We start from the raw sequence: 22,536 nt of genomic DNA, 5'->3' as shown, positions 1-22,536 counted from the left end.
TACAGCTTTGTTTTCCTCTTATGCTAACTAACCAAAGTAGTCAAAGTATGCGTGATTAGCTGATTTAATAAAAGACGACGAGAAATGCGCGCCGCCGCGAACAGCTGTGTGTCGGGAGGGCGTGGCTTAAGACCATTGAGTGACGTTCAATGCGATCAATCACGTTCAATGCGTGAGACTTGAGAGCCCCGATACCTCCGTCTCTCTGCTCCTCTCTGTCACAGTCCCGCGACTGTGTCTGTTTGGGGTAAACAGGATGTCTATGCAGCGAATAGGTTTACAGATGCGCTCCTTAGCGCTACCTATCATCGGGGAGTTTGAAAAGGAACGAACGCGCCCCAGGCTTTTTTTTTGGCGCGAGATATTGGTTGTGTGAGCGTGTGAAAACATGAAAAAGCATGTGTCACACGGCGAAAGCGTGAGAGTTGGTGGCTCTGACAAAGTGCTATCAGTAAGTGCCATTTAAGTGCTACTAAAGTGCTACTACAGCGCTACCTTGCCTATTCAAGGTGTAGTTGAAAAAGATGTGTTTTTAGTTCCCAATGGAAGATGTAGCCACCGGTATTCACTGTTACAAAAACACATTCAGTCAAAAACACTAAAACTAGTTCCACAACGTTTAACCATGACAATGGCTCCAAGACCACAAAACAACGCTGGCCGATGCTACATCAGGATTGGCCCATCTTCGTTTGAGTCCGCACTCGCCCACGCAGTCCTGACAAGAGAGCTGATCAACCAGATTAACTGAAAACACCTGTGTGGGTGTTTAGAGGCTTGAAGATAAACCGGTGGCCACGAGTCTGTCAATCACTAGCCTGAGAAGCATCCTTTTAAGAAATCAAAGCTATCTTATCCGAGATTTTCAGTGCTCAGATGTCAGTGCCTGGCACCAGCACATGAAAGCCCCACATAACAAGGATTCTAGTGCTAAGTTCCTATTTTCGTTCCAGCATATCTTAAGGAAAACCATCTAATATATGTATATTATTGTCGGTAACCTATGTTCTGTGTACAACTGTTGCGAACATCAAAGGGAAAGGCTGCTTTTCCCATCACTCATCTGTCTGTCAAGCCTCTTTTTCATTCTCACCCCCCTTTCCCTCTATCTACTTCATCTCTTTAACCTCATTTTGTGATTCAGGAAGGTATGATGAGGCGGCAGCAAAGCGTGGCCCCGACTGTCACAAGGCCCCCCCCCCCCCTCGTTTTTCTTCTCTCGCTCCCAATCCGTTCCTCTCTTTCTTTTCCGCTCAGTCTACTCTTCGGGACATCCACTCTATTTTTTCTCTTCAATTCCTCCCACTTTTGTCACGGTTCACTTCATTTTTTATTTCATCGCAGTCAGTTCCGTCTCAAGACATAACATTTATTTGAGTTTAAATGGGAGGGAAACAAAAGAAAAAGGAAAAAAGACAACCGTAAATACATTGTTGAAAAAAACTGATGGTGTGATGAAAGGGATGTATACATGTGTGTTCTTGTGTGAGTCATTCCTCGGATTTGGAACATTAGGAATACTGAATATTACACACAAAAATGATATGATCTAATAAGATTAAAAGCGGTTGTTCGACATGAATAATATCAACGCGCTATAACACGTCCCTTTATTACATCACACATTTTATAAGATTGTATCCTGCTCAGGAAGCCAATTGATTTGATTAAAACCAAATCTTTTCCTTTGTTTTTATTAAACCTCCGATATAGGGGAAACTCTGCCTGAACCCCTGGAGTAAATATGTAATTGCCCTATTTGTTTCTTTTTTATGTATCATTAAAAACTACATGATGTTTTTGTACACAGAGGTTTTGTAAGCTCTTCTCGATTTTTTTATTTTTTTTGTTATTCGTCCACAAGCACGCAGTCAACACAGTCCTGCTCTTGATGCAACAGGCCCTTTTACATCAGACATTTCACCTTGTTCTTGTGTTGTTTTCACACCATATGCAAAGCCTTGGGCGAGTGACGCAAATAAACCCCAACGATACCTTAGTTAAACTAACTCCAGAGAGAAGGAGGGGCTTACCTCCATGTAGCTACGGTCAACAGGCGGTACAGAGGACCTTTTGATACTTTTGGCCATTTCTTTCCATCATTTATTATGGTGGAAATAACCACTATTGCTGCTTCGTACGTGTCCCACCCTGGACATGAACTCTGTGAGTCCCTTCCCTCTGGCAGGAGGCTGAGGTCCATCAGGACCAAGACCTCCCGCCACACAAACAGTTTCTACCCAGCAGCAGTCGGGCTCATCAACAGAGCCGGTCCCCCACTGACTGACTCTGTCTCCCCCAGGACCTTCCCTTCCCTCCCTGCTCTCCCCTGCACATCCCTCCACACATTTAAAGCCTCATTTTGTGCACTTTACCTTTACTATTATTATTGTTATTATTATTGATCGTTACCCCTTTGTTTTTTATTTTTTAATTGCCTCGCTAATTATTTACTGCATATTACTGCACCTTACTCATTTACTTACTTATTACTTGTTTTTATCCAAATTTTAGTTTCTCTTCTTTGTTGTTGTTGTTGTTGTTGTTGTTGTTGTGTTGTGATGCACCTTCCGCCAGGACAAATTCCTCGTTTGTACTAACTCACGTGGCAATAAAAAGTTTCTGATTCTGATTCGGGTTGTGGAAGTCCCGCATACATCGGAAACACAGAATTAGATATTTGGGTCTTGATGTTTGTTGTCCCATCTCACTGCACAGCAAAGGAAAAGGCATGTTCAAGTTTGACAGTGCGCTTTTGCCCAGAACCCAATATAGCAAACAGTAAACGGTTTGACGGCGTCAGCTGTAAGACTATCTAATCTATAAAAATCTTCTGGCTACCATGCAGCAAACATTGCAAAAGGTTCATTTTAAATTCATTACTCTAGCTTGTAAATATCCCATTTTTAACACCATGCAGCACACCATCTGTCTCAGTTGTTGGCTTGATTTGCTGGACTGGAAGATTTCAAATCTGTACACAAGATGCCCCTCCATTGTTACCACCTCTGAGGTGCCCTTAAGCAAGGCAGTATACCTCCATCTGCTACAGTGGAGCTCCTCAGTGGCCAAATTAGATTGTTGTCATAGCTATCTGCCAGCATTTGTGCTCAGAGCAATTACCCCGGTAGAAAGTGAGTCGTTTTATTGAGTAACTAACGCTTTACAGGCTATTTTGAGGAGATGTTTGATGTTCATTATCACGGTAGTCGCTTTAGCACACACTGAAAGCCCTTCCAATCCACTGTGATTGAGCTATCAGGCCTGATGGGTGTTTCGAAGGGTGTGTCCAAAATCTGTTTAAGATGGACAGGATTTGTGTAATGTGCCAGGGTTTTATTTTTAATTAAATGTGATTGTTAAAAAAATGAATTAAAATATAATTCATTATAAAATCAATGCTTCGAAGTTGAACTGACTTCACTGTGCTCAAAAGCTGCCGGCCTGCAAATTTTAAATATGACAATCTGCATGCTGGGCTGCTGTCACCTATTTCAGTAACGGCTTGTAGTTATGAATGACATCTGCTTGCCAATTGTATTATTCATGACGTGCCACAATTACCTGCTTTCTCAGTCTGTCTCTCTGTTTCTACTTTTTCCCTAAGTGGGATTCCAGGAAAGAAGTGTGGAGTCATTATCTTCGCTGCAGAGGAGCTCAGTAACTGCAGGGTCAGTATACACACTCACACACACACACATACTGTAAAACATGCATACAACCTGAGTATAGTCTGCATGTTTCATTTGCACTGGTACTGTAAACTGTAAGTTAAGCTTCTTCTTGTTGATCAATTTAGAATGTTGAGTTTTTCAGACGCTCTAAATTGGTAAAAAAATGAACTGTCAAAATCGTTTCCAGCTTTAAACAAAGTCATTTTTCACTTCCAATTTGTCCATTCCCCTGCCACAATAATATATTACAATCAATCAGGTAGTCACATACAGACAGAGAATTCCATTTGTTTATATATCTGTGTGTGTGTGTGTGTGTGTGTGTGTGTGTGTGTGTGTGTGTGTGTGTGTGTGTGTGTGTGTGTGTGTGTGTGTGTGTGCATGTGTGTGTCTCTGTGTGCTTTTGGTAATATTTGTATTACAGATTTTTTTTGTTGATCAGATAATTAATTTAATTAATTGGTAAATTATGGAGGTACCCTCTTTGATAAGTAGATATCACTCAAGGACTTAAGTCACCGCTTGGCAATTAAAAAAGCACATTTACAGTTATAGTACATTTTCTATTATTATTATGTATTTATTTTTTAATAAAATTATCAAAAAATAGTAGTCCTCACTTAGATGGACTAGCATGCTCCACTGTTAGAGATGTAGGAAAGTAGTGTGTGTGTGTGTGTGTGTGTGTGTGTGTGTGTGTGTGTGTGTGTGTGTGCGCGCATGCGTGTGTGTAAGTAAGCGTGAGAGAGGGACTCGCACATATATCCTTGTGAGGACTAATTGGAGGCTTACAACTGAAAAATTAGGAAATACTTAAGAAATAAGGACATCTCGGTTGGAGATGGGCCTGAGGGTCCAGACCTTGTTTTAAGGTTACGTTTATGGTTAAGGTAAAGGTTGGGGTCAGGCAGTTAGCCGTGGTGTTTCTGATTAGGGTACCTGGCTACCAAATGCATGGTTTCAATGATGGTCCTCACAAAGTTAGAAATACAAGGTTGTGTGTGTGCACTCCAGAGACCATTATGTGAACAGGCTTATCCTGGTTATGGTTTCCATCATTTCTCTGAAAGGTTTTGCTCTTGACAAGATCCAAATGCTCGTCAGAAATTTTGATAAGTGCCGTGTATGTGTGTGCGAGTGCATGTGCGCGTCTGGGCTGACAAACCCTATCTGTCAATGACAGGCATAGGTTTCCCAAGATGCCTTCCTACTGGAGGCAATGACTAAAGTGTCTCATTAAGAGCAATCAATCAATAGATCCATCCAACCATCCATCCATCTTCCCTTCCATCCTCCGTTCCCTCCATTACCATCACAGGCATTTCAATACAGAAGCAGAATTAAAGAGTTTCTCATTAACTGCTGCGCCCATGTATTCATATGTATGAAGCCATTCCCTCTGACTATATTACAGGCAGCCCATAATAAAATATGTTCCTCCCACCAGGGAATGTGTAATTTTAAAGAAACGCTGGATTCAAATCACTGCAGTCTATGTATGCTTCGGTTAATTAAGCCTATCCGAACGCTCTTGTTTGGGATTCTGATCCACGATCGCATGGCCGCAAAGCGCTTTCACCAATCACTTTGCATTGTGAAGGAGTCTCTGTTCCATGACAAATTAGATTGCAAAGAAGACAAATTGCTGACTTAGAAATTATTTGTTTTTTGAATTGATGTTCCACTAAAAAGTGCTTGTCTTCTCTCTCAGGATATTGCCACCATGCAGTTGTGTGCCAACAAGCTGGACAAAAAAGACTTTTTTGGCAAGTCGGACCCCTTCCTGGTTTTCTACCGGAGTAATGAGGATGGAACGTGAGTCTGAGCACTCGTCAGATATGAGTAGATAAGGCACTCTGAACAAACGGGAACAGAGTGCATGTTGAAATAAACATTGAAGCCCGATGTGAGCCGTCTAAAAACAAAACATTAAAGAGCTTTTCACATTGTTGCCAAGAGTTTTAAACCAATATCTGATGTTTCAAGAAGAAAAATATCATGAAAAATGCCGTACTTTTATTTTGACTCACTTTAGACTGACTTGTTCATCTTTCAAAGGTCGGTTTGAGATACACGTCATAAAGTTTTTTTTATTAATCCATAAAGTGAACCACAGGAAGCTGAAACCTTTAAAAAATATATTTTCAAAACAACCTGGCAACTGCGATATTTTTTGGGGGGGTTTTGAAAATATTTTTGCCTCTGATCATTTATCCCTATGATCTTTATACAAGCCAAGTTGATGTTGTTGGACATCAAGAACAACCTGAAAACAATATTTATATTTATTAGATAATTAATTAAACTTTCTGAGCACTTTGAAGGTAACGAAAACACATGTTCATGGAAGTAACATCATCTGGTTTCCCATATAAATCTCTTTTTGTGTGCGATGTGAGTCATGTGACACCGACCACTGAGGCTTTTCTCAACACTGAAGATTGCTACCACCTTCTGCCATTTCTTTTTTGTACTAGTCATAAAATCTGCAATTCTGTCATGTCCGCCAGATATACTTGAACAGATGTAAGAAAAGAAAAAAATTCAAACGTGACACTAAAATGACACAACAACCTGCAAATTAAGCTGCTGATAAGTGATGTGGGATTATCTTCACAGGCGATATGAACATGCTTTCCCTTTAGTGGCCCTGTGTGTTATTTTGCTGGCAGGTTCACCATCTGCCACAAGACGGAGGTGATCAAGAACACATTGAATCCTGTGTGGCAGCCCTTCACCATCCCCGTTAGAGCTCTCTGCAACGGCGACTACGACAGGTCAGAGAACTTTTAGCACAACTCTGTTATGTAAAGAAATATATAGCTCATAAAATGTCATGATAAGATTTTTAATTGCTATTAAGACGATGATGACATTTATCCGTACTGTCTTGTATCTGTACAAAGTTTGTCACGAGAGCGGTGTTTTCTCATTTTTCTACTGACACACTGTTCTCATAAATAGCGGGTGAGAGGGAAGCCTGGGTCTGCCTGCTGCATAAGCGGCTGAAAATGGATGGATGGATATTTTTAGTGAACACAACATGAGAATGTGAACATGAAAAGTTGATTTGGTTTCAGCCACAGCTAACAAACAACATGATCACATAAAGTACGATAATAAAGCACTCTTCACTTAAAAGTTACAAGCTCCCAAGCTAACAAGCTAACATAGAACAAACACTAATAAAAGCTAACTACCGTTACCATTTACATTCTAAAACAATCAAAGACAGTAACTTCACTTACCAGGTACAAGCTAAAAAGCTAACACACAACATACACTAATAAATGAAGCTAACTACCCTTACCAGTTACATTGTAAAACAACCAACAATTAAAGATGGTAACTTTAATGTGCAGGTGTAAGCTAACAAACAACATAAACACATAACAACACCACACTTTATTTTAATGCTTAATTCTGATGCGTCTGCTCGTCCCAGATTTTGGTCTTGAGGTGACTCATCCGGATCAAATATGTATGATTTTATCCCTCCAATATTTCCTCTAACGAAAAAAACCCTGATCACAACGTGTTAAATAACTTATTAACCGTAACAGAATATTTGAACGTAGTTAAACATGTCTGCAGGGGAAGGGCACAAGCAGACTCCTATGTGGATTACCTGTTGCTGGGGCGGTCAGAATAATGCCAGCAGTCGGTCACGGTGTCCCAGGGACCAGCACTGGTGTTATTGAGACTGACTCAGTTTTCACGCAGCACTCTGTTATGAAAGGTTGGACTGTGCTCAGCGGCTGTGCCAGCCATTTGCTGCCAGATGAACGCTCCATGCAGAAGTGCATAGAGTGCCACTTTTGCGAAAACTAGGGAGCAATTATCCTCTACTTCTCCTTGCTTTTTGTTAATTATCGTAGGGTCTCACTATTCAAAATGGCCTCCTTGACCAGTGTGCCATGACCCACGTGCCATGACCCGTTTGCCATGACCCGTGTGTCGCGCTAGCATGACATTAAATCACAAAGGTTGTAAAGTTTTAGTTTGAATGGTGTGCAAGCAATTAAGTCTACACACCCTTTTTTCAATTGAAACGAATTTCAGGTTCTCGTTTTATTGAAAGTACGTGATCTAATATAGAGCAAACCTCCAGAATTAAAATATCCTCTGTCTATTTCAGGACCGTGAAGGTAGATGTCTTTGACTGGGATCGGGACGGAAGGTAAAAGATTTCTGTGGGCAACCACTCACTGTGGCCCCGTGACGCATATTGAGGTCTTTCAAATGTCAGAAGAGGAGCAAACGTCTTGTGTACATATATTAGAAGATACAATGAAATTGACAGAAACAAATGATTCGTAGAAAAGACTGATGGAGACTAAGACCATTTTCTCTCCGATTATGAAATCTGCGTTCATGCTCAACCGTCTTTGTGGGTGTTTTGCAGCCATGACTTCATCGGCGAGTTCACCACCAGCTACAGAGAGTTGTCTCGGGGGCAGAACCAGTTCAATGTCTATGAGGTGAGACGTGACATGGGGGTGGTTTGTTGTTTCTCAATGCTTTTGTTACCTTTTTTCTTTTAGGATACAAGCTGAGGTTCCAACCACTAAGTCAAATGTAACATTTTTAAGACAAATCTTGTCAGGATACACCCTACCTCTACAGATCCCCATGACCTACCATTATCCTTTTTTGCAGTACAATTGGAGTACAATTGGTATATAACTTAGGTAATCAATTTGTAGATAATCCACGTAATGGACTGTTGAAGTAGCATGAAAAGCGACAAAGTGTGGAGGTCTGGGTGGAAGGTACAGGTCCAAAAACACAAGACTTTCACTCAGGAGGCCGCTTTGTGAGACCAAAAGTACACATATTTGTTACGTCAGTAATTGTAACCCCTGTGTGGAAGTTTTTTAAATCTTGCACCCTCTCTACTGACCACCAAGGGCGACTTCTCTGTCAAAAATAATTCCGATTGTATCGAAGTCTTTGAGAAAATTACTTCTGTTTTTATTTATAAACATTGTGAACATGAGTTTAAGTCTCAATCTCTGGTTTCATTTCTTCTTCCATACAGCATAAGTATAGAGTCAATCCATAAAGCAGGGTATGCTTTAGGGCGGGTTTACTGTGATTGACAGGTCGCTGCCACTACCAGTGACGTATACAGCATCACTACGTCCAAATATTGCCACGTCTGCTCATTGGTTACAAAAATACAAGATGGCAACGACAAAATCTTCAACCTGGAGGCTTCAAAACGCCATTCCACGAACAAATGGGTGATGTCACGATGACTACGTCCACTTCTTATATACAGTGTATGATTATGACCCAAAACCCCAATCTTTTCCAAGACCTAACCAAGTAGTTTTTCTGCCTGCACATGTTCTGCTCTGCTAAGGGCTTGTGCATGTGCACTGATTACTCACATTGCTGGACATTCAGATAGCACACAAAAATAATTACAGAAAAAATATCTTGGATATTGAAATGCAGTGTACCCTTTCACAATGTAGAGTTTTATTTGAATTCAATGAGGCAAGGCAATTAGGACCAAGAACTTTTCTAAGGCAGCAGAAAAGTTCTTGTTGAAGTTTAAATATGTCGTAATTTTGAATAAAACTGTCCAAACAAAACTATTACTTGACAAGAACTATTGATTAGTTGTGCTGGGAATAAAAGTCCATCAATGCCCAGAGCTTATTAAAACCGGCTGAAACGAAGAATATTTAAATTTGCCCCAAGCTAACCAATTAATGATACTGCAGCATAATGAATGAAGAAAAACATTATTGAATTCTCTAATCTAAAGGGGAAGAAAAAGTTAAGTCGGATTTGTAAAGGATGAATGGTTTAATCTCTTCACCTCTCACTTTTTCCTGTCTCTACTCTCTATATAAACACAGTTAAACATAATATCAGTCCCCATTCGAGGCCTCTCAGTACCAGCAATCTGTTGAATTATTCATGTAACATTGTTCCAGGGTATGAAGTACCCGCTCAGTCACTAACTCGCTTTCCACCATCGCCGGCAGGTTTTAAATCCCAAGAAGAAAGGCAAAAAGAAGAAATATGTCAATTCTGGAACTGTGAGTACGCCCACAGCTTTAATGTCCTATTTCATGTTTTACATATTTCCATAGGTAGCATTATCACTTCCATCCGCTTCTCTCTTGCCGACTCCGCTGCTGTCTAGCCACCTGTTTGTCTTATTCCTTCCCGTCTACCTGGCCCGTCCCTTCTGTTTATCACTTGGTATGTGTGTGTGTGTGTGTGTGTGTTCGTCAGGTTACTCTGCTGTCCTTCAAAGTGGAGTCCGAGTATACCTTTGTGGATTTCATCCGAGGAGGGTGAGTTGAATAACAATAATCCTGCTCTCGTGGTGAGTGTCAACAGCCGCCATACTGGTTGTTTGTTGCGCCGGCATAAATCTGTTAACAGCATCACATTGTGGGGACTCGCCGTGCTTATGGGGACAAAATGCAGGTCCCCATAACGTAAATCATTACATTTGAGGGTGATGACTTGGTTTAAAGTTCGGGTAATGGTTGGGCTAATAGCGGTTGTGGGAGGTGAGAGTCATCACAAAATTAATGTAAGTCAATGTAATGTCCTCTAAAGGGATTTGTTTGTGTGGAGACGCTTGATTGGATTTCCCAATAGCTCCTCCGTGAGCATCACTCTACGTTCATATTGGCTATGAGTTTTGGGGTACATTTTCATTTGTAAATACCTAATTTATTCAGTTCAATTCCTTTTAATTACTGGTTCCATTTATTTTACCTAATTAGGCCCTCGAGATAGCGGAGGGGAATATTGTCCTGCCCCACTAATTTTCCGGTGAACCAGTAAACTGATTGCTTTGCTCTTGATTGCATCAATGTGTATGCGTTGGAGTGTGTATTAAGTGTTCTGAAGTGTGTGATCTTGTTGTTTTTTTTTCCTCTTTGATTCTCATTGTCACTGCAACAGAACACAACTCAACTTCACAGTGGCTATAGACTTCACAGCATCCAATGGTATGTCCCGTACTGTTGTGTTTTAGATAAATGCCTTTGTCTTGCATGTATTTTCAGTAGGATTGGGCACGTTAAAAATGCTTTAACGCAGCACTCCATTAACGCCGACAATTATTTTATCATGCGTTAAATGCATGGTTTTTTTTATATTAACGTTGCATTTTGGCTTAATGTTACACAGCATTGATGCAGCCACCAGCGTCATAGAATCCAACGAATGACGAGAACGAGATTACACAAGTTGTTTGAAACGGAGTGCACTACGAAGTGATTATTTAATTTGGCGCATAATGCGATTAATCTCAGTTAATCACAGAAAAATCATGCAATTAAAAGTGAATTTTTGTTCAACTTTGCCCAGTCCTAATGTTCAGTCATTATGGTGAGCGTGTGCGTTTTATAATGCGGCGTTTACATGACGAGCGACACGGTAACAGTCTCATGCATGGTGACTGGGGAGCAGATTGGAAAATAGATGGGATGAGGAGGGATACATTATCGTTGGGTACGTTCGGACCTGGCAGCGATCGTGGCTGATTAAGTCATGCTTCCTCCTTTCATTCCCTTTAAAACAGGCAGATTGTTTCAGAATGGAGGAGGGACCTCGCGAACTGCGTAACTCAAGGGGTGAAGACTTAGTTGGCTATGTTCCATGTGTCACTGCTTCAATGCTGAAGTAACTGCATCAGACGGTGTAAACGAAACTCCCCTATAAAAATACTATTACCAACTCTTTAATTTACTTTTTCTCTCCCTGTAAGTATCACATTTGACCATTAGTGTCACGATTCTGCATGCAGTCAATCGTAGACAAAACCTGCCTCTGATTCCAAAATGCAAACGCTCGGCATAACTTTTGTGAGAACCTGTTTAACAGGAGCAGATGAAACCCACGGCTATCGTGACGCTTTGTATTTTGCAGGTGAAAAAGAGGGGCAGATGTATTATTATTATTCACGTCATTGCGTGTGTGTGTGTGTGTGTGTGTGTGTGTCTTCCTCCAAGGCAACCCCTCTCAGCCCACTTCCCTCCACTATATGAGTCCCTACCAGATGAATGCATATGCCATGGCCCTGAAAGCGGTAGGAGAGATAATCCAGGACTACGACAGCGACAAGCTCTTTCCTGCTTATGGTTTTGGAGCTAAGCTGCCCCCCGACGGCAAAATCTCCCACTGTTTCCCGCTGGTAAGACACGCGTGTGAGCGCACAAACACACACAGACACAGACACACACACATGCATGAAAAACGCATGATTTCACACATGCAAAGGCACACGCGTCGTCGGCCAGTCTAGCAAGCCGTGTGTCTTGGACCAGGAGTTGTCGCTGCGATGACAGCTGGCCGCAGGAGTTAAAGAGTCGGCTCATCTGGCTGCCAGCGGGAACCTCCCAGCATTCCCCCAACACTTCCTCCTCGCATCCTCCTGAGGGATCAGGGCGACCCGTTAGGAGCTGAGCTGAAGAGAAAGCCAAGTCTGGCTCTTAAGACGCGAGCGGGGCCTCTGCAGCTTCGCTCCAGATTTATTTTGTTCCTTTTTTTGGTTGAAACTCAAGTGTCCCTGTGCTTTATGGAGGGGCAACACTAAATCACAGAAGTGACTCTTTAAAAACTCCATCTTAAAACTTTATGACTGTAACATTATGAATTAATTGGGTGCTGTCAGCAGGCCAGTAGGAGGATTAAAAAAAAAAAAAAAAAAGGTCAGGACACATCTCTGTGTTAATTTCATTGTGTGAATTGGATGGGTTTCTGTTGGACATGAAGCTCTCTTTGGCTCGGTGGATAGCAACTGCCCTTCCTCTCTCATCCCCATCTTCTCTCTTTCTTTCTCTATCCGCCCTCCTCGTCTGGTCCCCTCTCCCGTATCTCTTTCTTCTCCCAAAGCTGAGTTTTGATTCACAGAGCCTTTTTAATTTCGGTCTTTCTCCGCCTGCATAGGAGCTATCCGTCAGAGGAAGACGGACGTGGCATTGATCTATAGAAGCAGTCTTCTCGTAGAGCCGACTAATTATCTGAATCACAATCTTCTTGCTTATCAAACTCAATGAAAGCATAACACAGGGATGTAGGGACTTAGCTGCCCATCAGGTTCCCTCCAGTTGTTGGCAGAACCAAAGAACCACTGTGTTGAGTAAAGGTTTTGTAGTAATGACAAGATCATCCACACACACACACATACACAGCAATGGCAGCACTCAGAATAAGCAAGTCAGTAATCTTGGCGTTATATCCACACCAAAGTATTTTTAGCCAATTATTTTTACCATTTTTAATATAGACACTTGAGTAAAAACAAAATGGCGGACCCCGGTGGTCTCACTGATTGGGCACAGCCACGTCTGTACTTGTGTGAACCTGACAATTGAAGTGAGTACATGCATCGGTACACTCACGCAGGATTTTTTTTCCTGAGATGCTGAAGAGAGACACATTTATTTGTGGCTCGCCTCTTGAATTTTCTGGATGTGTTCTCCTTCATGATGGGGGGGGGCCCTCCTTTCCCCTTCTTCCTTCTTTACAGTGTACCACATAGCGGTACGTTAAATTAAATAGGCCGCGGGTCATTGCGGGTAATTGCGACATATTGGAGCTACGTTTCATTATCTTTAATTAGAAGAGCTATGTCAATAAGTACTCCGGAGGGAGTGACGCCCCTTGTTTATTGCACCGCCCCGTTAATTATATTGTCTGAACACAATGTGTGAACGCACTCTGCATTAGTGTGGTGTTTGCTGTCTGTTGCAGAGCGGCGACGCTGAGAACCCAAACTGTGTGGGCATAGAGGGGGTTCTGGAGGCTTACTTCCAGAGCCTGAGGACGGTGCAGCTGTACGGACCCACCAACTTTGCACCTGTTATCAACAAAGTGGCAAAGTAAGTTTGTGTGTGTGTGTGTGTGTGTGTGTCAGAGGGCAATTAAACCTTTTTAGATGAAGGGGATAATTATGGCATTTTTGTTATCCGTCAGTAAGTTGAGATGTTGTTTTGTCTTCACCAACCTTGATCAAAGCTTATTAGTGACATGACTCAGAGGAAGCTTTTCCAACAGATTAGAGATTTTATTTCATGTTATTTGTGAACAGTGGGGAGCACGTCAACATGTGCAAGATTAGGTCAGACTAGTTTCTGTTTTTATCCCTCAAAGTGTGTCATAAGAAGAAGAAAAGTTATTTTAGGGGAAAATACATTTGTCTATCAATTCAATATTGTTTGAAAAGTCTTTATACTTTGTTAGATTGACAAAATGATGTGTCAGACTTGTGTGCTGACAGAAAGGAAACATGCTCATGGGGTATTTTCCAAAGTGCTGAACGAAAACTAAATACATAGGAAATTATCCTTGAGTCCAAAGATACCTCATATCTCATATTTATTAATACACAGAGATGAATGAAGCATACGCTCCAATACTGGCCTGTACTGTGCAGTGTATCACCATAATCAAGAACAGATACAGATGTGGATTTTTTTTTTTGCTGCAAAGGAAACTAATTTCTTCAATTTGAATGAAATGCTTAATCAAATAATTGTTTTCTTTAAATGACTTTTTTTTTAAATTTAAATTGAATTTGTAATTCAGCAAAAACATCTGTATGAAGATACCTTTTTAACTCATTTCCAGCTCTTGAAGAATAACAGCATATAAGTTTAATATACATTGAACATGATTTCTAAATTATGCAAATGATATATTAACTTTTTACGTTAGCATATAATATATTTAATAACATACATTATGTAGCACAAGCTATTTTGGATTGCTAAAAGGATAACTGTGGAGGACAGTGAATTAAACAACTGGGTGAATACTTCACATGGAGGATTGTTCTTTCTTCATTGTTTTGGAAAATGTTAAAAACAGAAGAGGCGCTCCGTTAGAGCCGCGTGGTGCAGCTTTTTGACCCGAAGCGTGAGATGGTTATGTAAGCATGTGAAAAGCCGTCTTTGGAAACGGTTTGGAAAAGGCCAGGATATTTCAAAAGACACTTGGCAAGTGATTGATTGAAACATCTGTCAATCAAACTATTGCAGAAGGCGAGGAGGAGAGCGAAAAACATCGTTTCCACGGAGAAAAGCCTTCAGAACTTCTCCTCTTTCAATGAAGAAATACTCTCCGGTTCGAAAATAATTGATTTTGCAGAATTTGCGCTCACCTCTTCAGGAGCCGCCATTGTTGTTTTGATTGAAGGAACAGTCATCTCCGGCAGCCTAACATAATTGCTTGTCAGCACACCCAGACAATTGCAAAGCAGACAATTGCTATGCCACCATGGAGAGGCTTAATCATAGACCGTCTGTAAGAAGTGGACCGAGTCATCGTGACGTTACCCACTGGTTTGTGGACTGCTGCTTTGATACCTCGAGTTTGATGATTTCATCGTCACCATCTTTGATGACGGCGTCACCATGTTGTTGTTGTTTTGCGGTCAAGAAACGGAAGTTCCAATATTTGAAATGAGATGGAGTGACATACCGCTACCAGAGGCGCCGTATACGTCTCTGGTAGCGACAGTGATCTGTCAATCACAGTCAGCCTGCACTAAAGCACACCCTGCTTTATGGTCTGTTTGACTTTAAATGACTATAATTTACTAAATGAACATTATGCTGTATTGAAGAAGACCTGTAACCAGTGATTTTGACCATAAACTCATGTTTACGATGTTTACTGAGGGAATAAATCAAGAGAGAAGTAGAGTCACTTTCCCATAGACTATTATAAGCAAAGATAATGCAGGTTTTAAGACGCTTCTGCATTGGGTTCACTGCTGCCTGGAGTTAACATGCAACTCTTATCCTGCGAACCGGCCTTTGATCAGCACCATGGACAGCAGCCAAAGTGCCACATTCATCAAGGCTAATTTAACAGCCTGCCCTGAAGTCAGCAGCCACATGTTTACTTCGCACAGTCCACCTCATGAGCCTTATGCGCAGCAAGGTCTCGATCAACAACTTCAGAGCCGTGTTTTTTTTTCTATTGGAGAGCTCTGCTAAGCATTCCTGCACGCCGTGACGTTTTGAGCGTAACTTTTATCAGACCCTATTTCTATTCACATCTGGCCACAAAATAGACCTACTGAGAAAAAAAAAGCTTGTCCCGCCTCAACACCTCTATGGGTATTCAGCACCGGAGCAAATTGCCAATTAAAAGAATTAGCTAATTGATCTCTGTCTATTTTCACACCTGAGAACTAAGACTTGCAATTATTGACAGGTCGAGAGCTCACTAAAAGATCTAATGCAACGCGGAATTCCATGTTGTTGCTGTGAAAACACGGATTAACCTGCTGGCAAGACCAGAACGGTGTTGGACATTTTACCCCGCGTGTCACAGTGCAGAATAATAAGTTCTTAGATTATGTTTTTATTCCACCCCGTGTTCGACACCACTGTGTCAGGCGGCGAGAGGCGTAGAGGTGGTATCGATCACCCACTGAAAAAGCACATAAACACAACACGTGTGTCTGTGTGTGTGTGTGTGACACACATGCTCATCCAACTATAATGCAAGGCAAAAGCCCCCCCTCACCCACACACACACACACACACACACACAGAAATATAGACATGTAAACAGTTCGATGTGATGTTCAACTAGGTGGAACAGCGAAGTTGCTGGCATGAGACACTGTCTCCTTGCAATAAACACACAAACAGTAGGTGAAGGACATACACACACACACACACACCTGCCTGTTGAAACACTCAACACTCAGGTGCCAAATATCAGCTCAGTTTGGAGATGTGGATATTTCTGTTTGTTTTTGCTCACGGAGCCCCATCCCATGTTGGAAAGGGAATAAAAACAAGAAGCGGGGTCATGGCGGTTTCCTTCAGCCGTGTTTTTCAGTGCTTGTTATTTTTTTGAAGGGTCTCTCTAGTGTTTTTAGGTGGTAAACAACTCTGCGAACAAGGGGTTGCCATGGTGTTTATAAGGAGATCAAATCCGTTCTACCTGAGTGTTTATGTTACTTTCATCTTTTATAACCAATTAACAATTTGTTTACTCTTTGTCCTTGTGCATTTGCACAGTATGAAGATAGATGTGAATGAATTGTTTCACGTGTAAAAGCTTTGTCTCAAAACAATCATTCCCAAATAAAAATATTCTAGGTGCACTTCAAGTGAAAATAAATGTGATTAGGTGGCCTTTATGAGGCCCTTCAAGTAGAACAAACAAGATGAAGTGACCCCTGGAGGGCCCTTTCAGTGGACAAAACTCAATGCAGTGATACATACTGTAGGTTGCCCTACATACTAGTTGCCTTACATGCTAGTTGTCCTACATACTCGTTGCCCTACATACTAGTACATGCTAGTAGCCCTACATGCTGGTAGCCCTACATACTCCACACTGGTGCCCCACTGCTTTTTTTCCGGGCATTTTCCCTCAGACAGCCTCAGTCTTCTTTATAGAACAAATATACACGCTAGTTGCTCTACACGCTAGTTGTCCTACACGCTAGTTGTCCTACATACTGGTTGCCCTTCATGCTAGTTGTCCTACATGCTAGTTGCCCTACATACTAGTTGCCCTACATTCTAGTTGTCCTACATACTAGTTGCCCTACATGCTAGTTGCACTACATGCTATTTGGCTTACATAATAGTTGCCCTACATGCTAGTTGCCCTACATACTAGTTGCCCTACATACTAGCTGCCCTACATGCAAGTTGACCTACATACTAGTTGCCCTACATGCTAGTTGTCCTTCATGCTAGTTGCCCTACATACTAGTACATACTAGTTGCCCTACATGCTAGTTGCACTACATGCAAGTTGTCCTACATGCTAGTTGCCGTACATGCTAGTTGCCCTACATACTAGTTGCCTTACATACTAGTTGCCCTACATGCTAGTTGCCCTACATGCTAGTTGTCCTACATACTAGTTGCCCTACATGCTAGTTGCCCCACTGCCTTTTTCCGGCCCTTATCCCTCAGACAGCCTGAGTCTGCCACCACTGTGGTTCAGTACAGTACATAGTACAGTCATTTTGGTGCCATATAGTTTGGGAAAATTAAAAACAGATTTTTAAGACAGTGACGTCCTCATGGGACCAGAGTATTCTCCTTAAGTCATTTATAATTCAACATCTAGAGAGCAGAAGGAAGAAAATCAACAAACAAGCAAGTGATTCGGTCTGGCAAACAGAACTTCAGGAAGGTCAAAGGGTCAGACAAATAACTCGAAAGTTACAGCATGTTCTGAGCTTGATGCAACTGTGTGCATGTCCTGAGCAAACTAGGGAGCAATGTTTGAGACCATCAGGCAGGTGTTCTTTTGCTTTTAACTCGTAGTCTGCAGGTGCTCAGGTAGAATGTTGGCTCTAACTCGGGTTCATTTGTGTCTGTGTGTGTGCGTGTGCACGTTTCCCAGCTGCGCCGCAGAGATTACAGATGGCTCGCAGTACTTTGTCCTACTGATGATCACAGATGGAGTGATATCCGACATGGTCCAGACCAAAGAGGCTGTGGTCAATGTGAGTAAACAAAACACACACACACAGTCTGATGGATGTTCTTCTCAGTATCCTCTCTGGTATTTAGTCTGGAGGGCAAACGCTCCATTATATTTCTGAAGAATAATGCTTTGTATGATGTTTGGATAAAAGCAGCTTCTCGGTATTCCGTGATACGTTTAAGAAGGAAAGGAAAATTATTAAACTCAAATTCAGGGAAAAGAAAATATATATTTGCTCTATATGTGACTGATCTATCTCACTTGTGTGGAGAGATTAATAGCATGTTAAATTCATGTTTGAGAAGTGTCTGGATCAATAACTGCTGGGTTCTGAGTGATTTATTTCATGGCAGGCGGTGAAGAATATTCAAAGAAAGTTATTTGTTATTTTATCCCTCCTCATAAAAAGCTGAAGTGTCAGATATTTTCACTAAACCTCCCAAATGCTACAACTCTTCTTACCTGTGGGGTTTTCTCCAGGTGCTCCAATTGCTGGAAGTTTAGGATTTTGGTTCAGGTAAACAGCCTCATCTTTCAGATTAAAAAAAAAAGTAATGAATCAATGCTTAATTTATTTTATGCAAGACCATACTCACCACACCAAAACAATTAAAGATGCACTATAAATTAATGGCCAGGAGTTCAGTTTGAAACATTCAATAAACAAACAAACATTATCACGAGAATGTGGAGAGGTAACGGTGTCACAATAAACACTAAAAGCCTGTGCGCGTGTTGTTAGATAAACACTGCCACCGGTCATTCAGCATGAAAAAACAAACATAATTGACCAAAGAAATCTGAGCTGTCGAGCAGCGACTGTGGCTCAGTGGTGAGCAGGATCACCTTACAATTTAGAGGATTGGCAGTTCGATCCCCGACTCCGCTAGCCCATGTCGATGTGTCCTTGAGCAAGACACTTAACCCTAAATTGCTCCTGTGGCTGCGCCTACGGAGTATGCATGGTCGATGATACTGATGTGGCACCTTGCATGTTGGCTCCTCGCGTGTGAATGATGTTATGTAGTGTTAAAGCGCTTTGAGTGGTTGGAAGACTAGAAAAGTGCGATGCAAGTACAGGTCCGTTCACCGTTTATCACGTTGCTAGCTCCGGTTAACGCTACACTCGCCGCTAGCGCCCCACACTCAACTGTACAATTGCATGCAGCCAGAATGCACCTATGAAAACACCTGGAACCAGTTTGGTCAACTGGAAATCAGAGCTTAAACACTAGAAGTTGGATTCAGGTTTGCACACTGACTCACTATTTTTCATCTGGTGCCGTTGTGAATGAAGTGTTGCTTTTGCAAGAGATGCAAGATTTTCTGTATTTCCTGTGTTTTGTTGTTGTTGTTTCAACAAAGAGGAACCCTAGTTTCAGTTAACAAAACGGTTAAACACCCATGGTCTGTGTACGTTTTGGTTCTTTGTTTATTGGATTACATTCAAACTGGCAGAAAGTAGAAAGACTCGCAGTGTTGCGTCATCATCCCTGCCGCCGGCAGGCTACTTTGCCAAGTACCCTAGTTAGCAGTTGGCTCAATTTCAGCCAGTGCAAACCCATCCCCCCAGCACCGGGGGTCCGATCCCAAAGGACCGCCCAGACTTCCTACAGGCTCAACCGTTGTCCCGCTGTTGCCGTAACGCAGGTCAGACCCAGCGCTCCAGCAGCCCGCTGCCGCTGGGGTTTGTGTGCTGGCTGAATTTGTGAGTCCATCTCGTTTATTCTGAGTCCAATAAACAAACTATTGAAAGGGTACAAGCATCCCTACAGATGCTGCGTGGCTAACTTGAAAGCCATACGCAAAGATTATAAAATAACCGTATTATTTTAAACCGGATCTCAGAGTTTCACAGTTTAGTTCAGCTTTTTATGAACCTGCTGTGCTGTTAGATGGTATATATATACATTTTTTTTTTAATTTCCATAATTGATGTTTGTGAATTTAGACTGTATGGACCCGGAGGTGAAATGCCACCACAAATGTATTGAAGGCCTGTGGCTTCATTACACGTTGCACCTTTTTAAAGCGTACCATAGGAAAACAATGGTTTCGCTAGCTAACTGTAACCCTCGCCTGTGGTCTGATCGGCCCCTCACGATCTAATGAATCAGTTAGACTAAACGTTCATTGTCTTTGCTTTTGTCTCCTGCACAGGCAGCAGGACTCCCCCTGTCCATAATCATCGTTGGCGTTGGACCCGCTGAGTTTGATGGTGAGTGTTCCATTATAGTAACGGGTTCCGGGATGTGTCACGTCATCGTGAGCTAACGTGACAAAGGTGAGGACAAAAAGTCACTTTATCTCCAGAGGACGAAATTGTTTAATGGGCGTCGCAATCTTCGCAGTAGAGTCGTCTCGTCAATCACAGTCACACGTGATCCGCGTTGAGGAGGCCGGCTTCACGCCCGGTTGAAGCAGTCAGCTGCCAAACAACAAATGAGCATCCAGTATGCTAATACACGTCATCATAAATAGGCACTCTATAGACAAAGTGTGGTGGCAGTGTCTTCATTTAAATTTAAAAAATAAAACTGGACAAGTGAGGATATATTTAATATCAATTACAGAAAGACCACTGGATTATATTATTCATTCAGCCCATACAGCTTTCATGGTGTACATCTAGAATCACTTACTAATAAATATTCTCTGCCTCTGTGACTCATTTTTCCAACACGATGCAATTTCAAATTGTATTCTTTCCTTTATCTTGCACAAGAGTATGAAACTTTGCGAAGGTTTTTTTTTTCTCCAAGATATAATTTATTATTTGTATTGTATCTTATCTGCCATCAGCTTTCTTTTTTTGTGTGTGAAAATCTGTATGCACCATTTGTTTTATGTGGAAACTACATTGAAAACAATTTTACTTTGCCGTCCTTTTTTTGTTTATATTATGAACTGAACATTTTATATTTATTAGTAAGGATACTTTCAGATTGCAGGCAAATCCAATTTGTTTCTGATGTCAGACTATAAGAAAATTACCCTTTTTTCCACTCAGTAAATATGAGTTTATGACTCAATCTCTAGTTTCAAGTCGTCTTCAATACAGCATGATGGTCATTTAGTTAATTATAGTCCATTTAAAGTCAAAAAGACCATAAAACAGGGTATAATTTAGGGCGGGGCTTACTGAGATTGACATGTCACTGCTGCTACCACAGATGTATCTGCCATCTCTACGTTTTACCTCTGCATTCTCCCGTTTACTGGTTGCAGAAAAAACGCATGGCGACAGCCGTAATCCAAGATGGCGACGGCAATCGAGGTTTTAAACCGGCAGTCCGAAAATCAATGGGTGATATTACAATTACTACGTCCACTTCTTATATATGCAGTCTATTGTCCAGACATCACCAATATATCTGCATGGTTTGCTGTGGCAATGACAAGGACACGGGTTGCAACTTTTCCTCCACTTATCCAAAAAGCCATTTTGCGCTATTCTCCACCAAAACAAAAAAAATATTGGATATCACAGCTTATAAAGTTGTATGTATAGTCATAAAATAAAGACAAGTCTTTACATTTTTTGTTATTTTACCTGTTCAACAATATCAAACTTAATTTATGAAGAGGAGAAAAAAAGTCCACTGTCATGTCTCGGTCTACATTAAGGTCAAATAAACACACAACTGCGCAGGTCTTAAACTCTCCTCATGTTTTTGATTCATGGGGTTGAGTGGGTGTCCTGTAACCACAAGGTAGCAGATTAGATACCTGTCCTCCATACAGTTTGTATGTTGTGTTCTTTAGCAAGGCATTAAACACAGCAGTCCACCGCTCCGAAAATGCAAAGGATGGGTTAAGTGCAATAACTTCTTATTTAAATAAAACAACTCTGAAATAAATCAGGTCATGTCCACACTACTACATTTTCATTTTAAAAAGCATATCTTTTGCTCCGGAGGAGTTTGGAAACGCTCCCGAGGACAGATAAGTTTTTCACTAGCGGACGCCTCACTATCTCATGAGCTGCCACAGAACCAGCAGCAGAAGTCGAGTTTGGAGACGAGATCCACTTTGTGAAAGTATATTTACTTTGCTCAGTTTGCTGCAGCAGTTAAGATCTGCAGCTTGATACTTTTCAGCTAATGCTGTGTACTTGTTCTGGAAGTGTCTTTCAGCATTAAATGTTTAGTTTTCCTCTTGCCACAGATCAAGGTATCATACAGTTCAGCATCGTTGGCAGTGAAAGCCAATGAATATGTCCATGCAGAATTAAACTATTTTTCTCTGGGACTTTTTTGTGTGTAATTTATCTGATGACAGTTTACAGACAACGAGACTGCAAACAGACCTTGGTGACAATAATGTCTTTAAAACAACAAAGCTTCAGTTTAGGCGATGAATGAAATGTAACAGTTCTCCAGTTTTATACCCGAGTGGAGACAGATTA

General features: G+C 41.4%; 1 protein-coding gene across 1 annotated transcript in view; it reads left to right on the top strand.

Annotated features, from left to right (window-relative positions):
* The window catches only part of LOC137800229 (copine-9-like), a 72,756-nt gene that overhangs the window by 39,813 nt on the left and 10,407 nt on the right, over nt 1-22,536 (top strand). The window contains exons 7-18 of the mRNA XM_068597319.1: nt 3,608-3,671; nt 5,386-5,489; nt 6,347-6,451; nt 7,813-7,854; nt 8,080-8,155; nt 9,677-9,730; nt 9,930-9,991; nt 10,614-10,660; nt 11,666-11,847; nt 13,410-13,537; nt 18,045-18,147; nt 20,289-20,346. Coding sequence (XP_068453420.1) covers nt 3,608-3,671; nt 5,386-5,489; nt 6,347-6,451; nt 7,813-7,854; nt 8,080-8,155; nt 9,677-9,730; nt 9,930-9,991; nt 10,614-10,660; nt 11,666-11,847; nt 13,410-13,537; nt 18,045-18,147; nt 20,289-20,346 — 1,025 coding nt within the window. The remainder of the gene's footprint in view (nt 1-3,607; nt 3,672-5,385; nt 5,490-6,346; nt 6,452-7,812; nt 7,855-8,079; nt 8,156-9,676; nt 9,731-9,929; nt 9,992-10,613; nt 10,661-11,665; nt 11,848-13,409; nt 13,538-18,044; nt 18,148-20,288; nt 20,347-22,536) is intronic.

This window comes from Clinocottus analis, unplaced genomic scaffold (genome assembly GCF_023055335.1).
Source record: "Clinocottus analis isolate CAN_PGR_092001 unplaced genomic scaffold, fCliAna1.0.p SCAF_4, whole genome shotgun sequence".
In the NCBI taxonomy this organism is placed as follows: Eukaryota; Metazoa; Chordata; class Actinopteri; order Perciformes; family Cottidae; genus Clinocottus; species Clinocottus analis.
The sequence above is the reverse complement of the archived record's forward strand: the minus strand, read 5'-3'. Positions and strand labels throughout refer to the sequence as shown.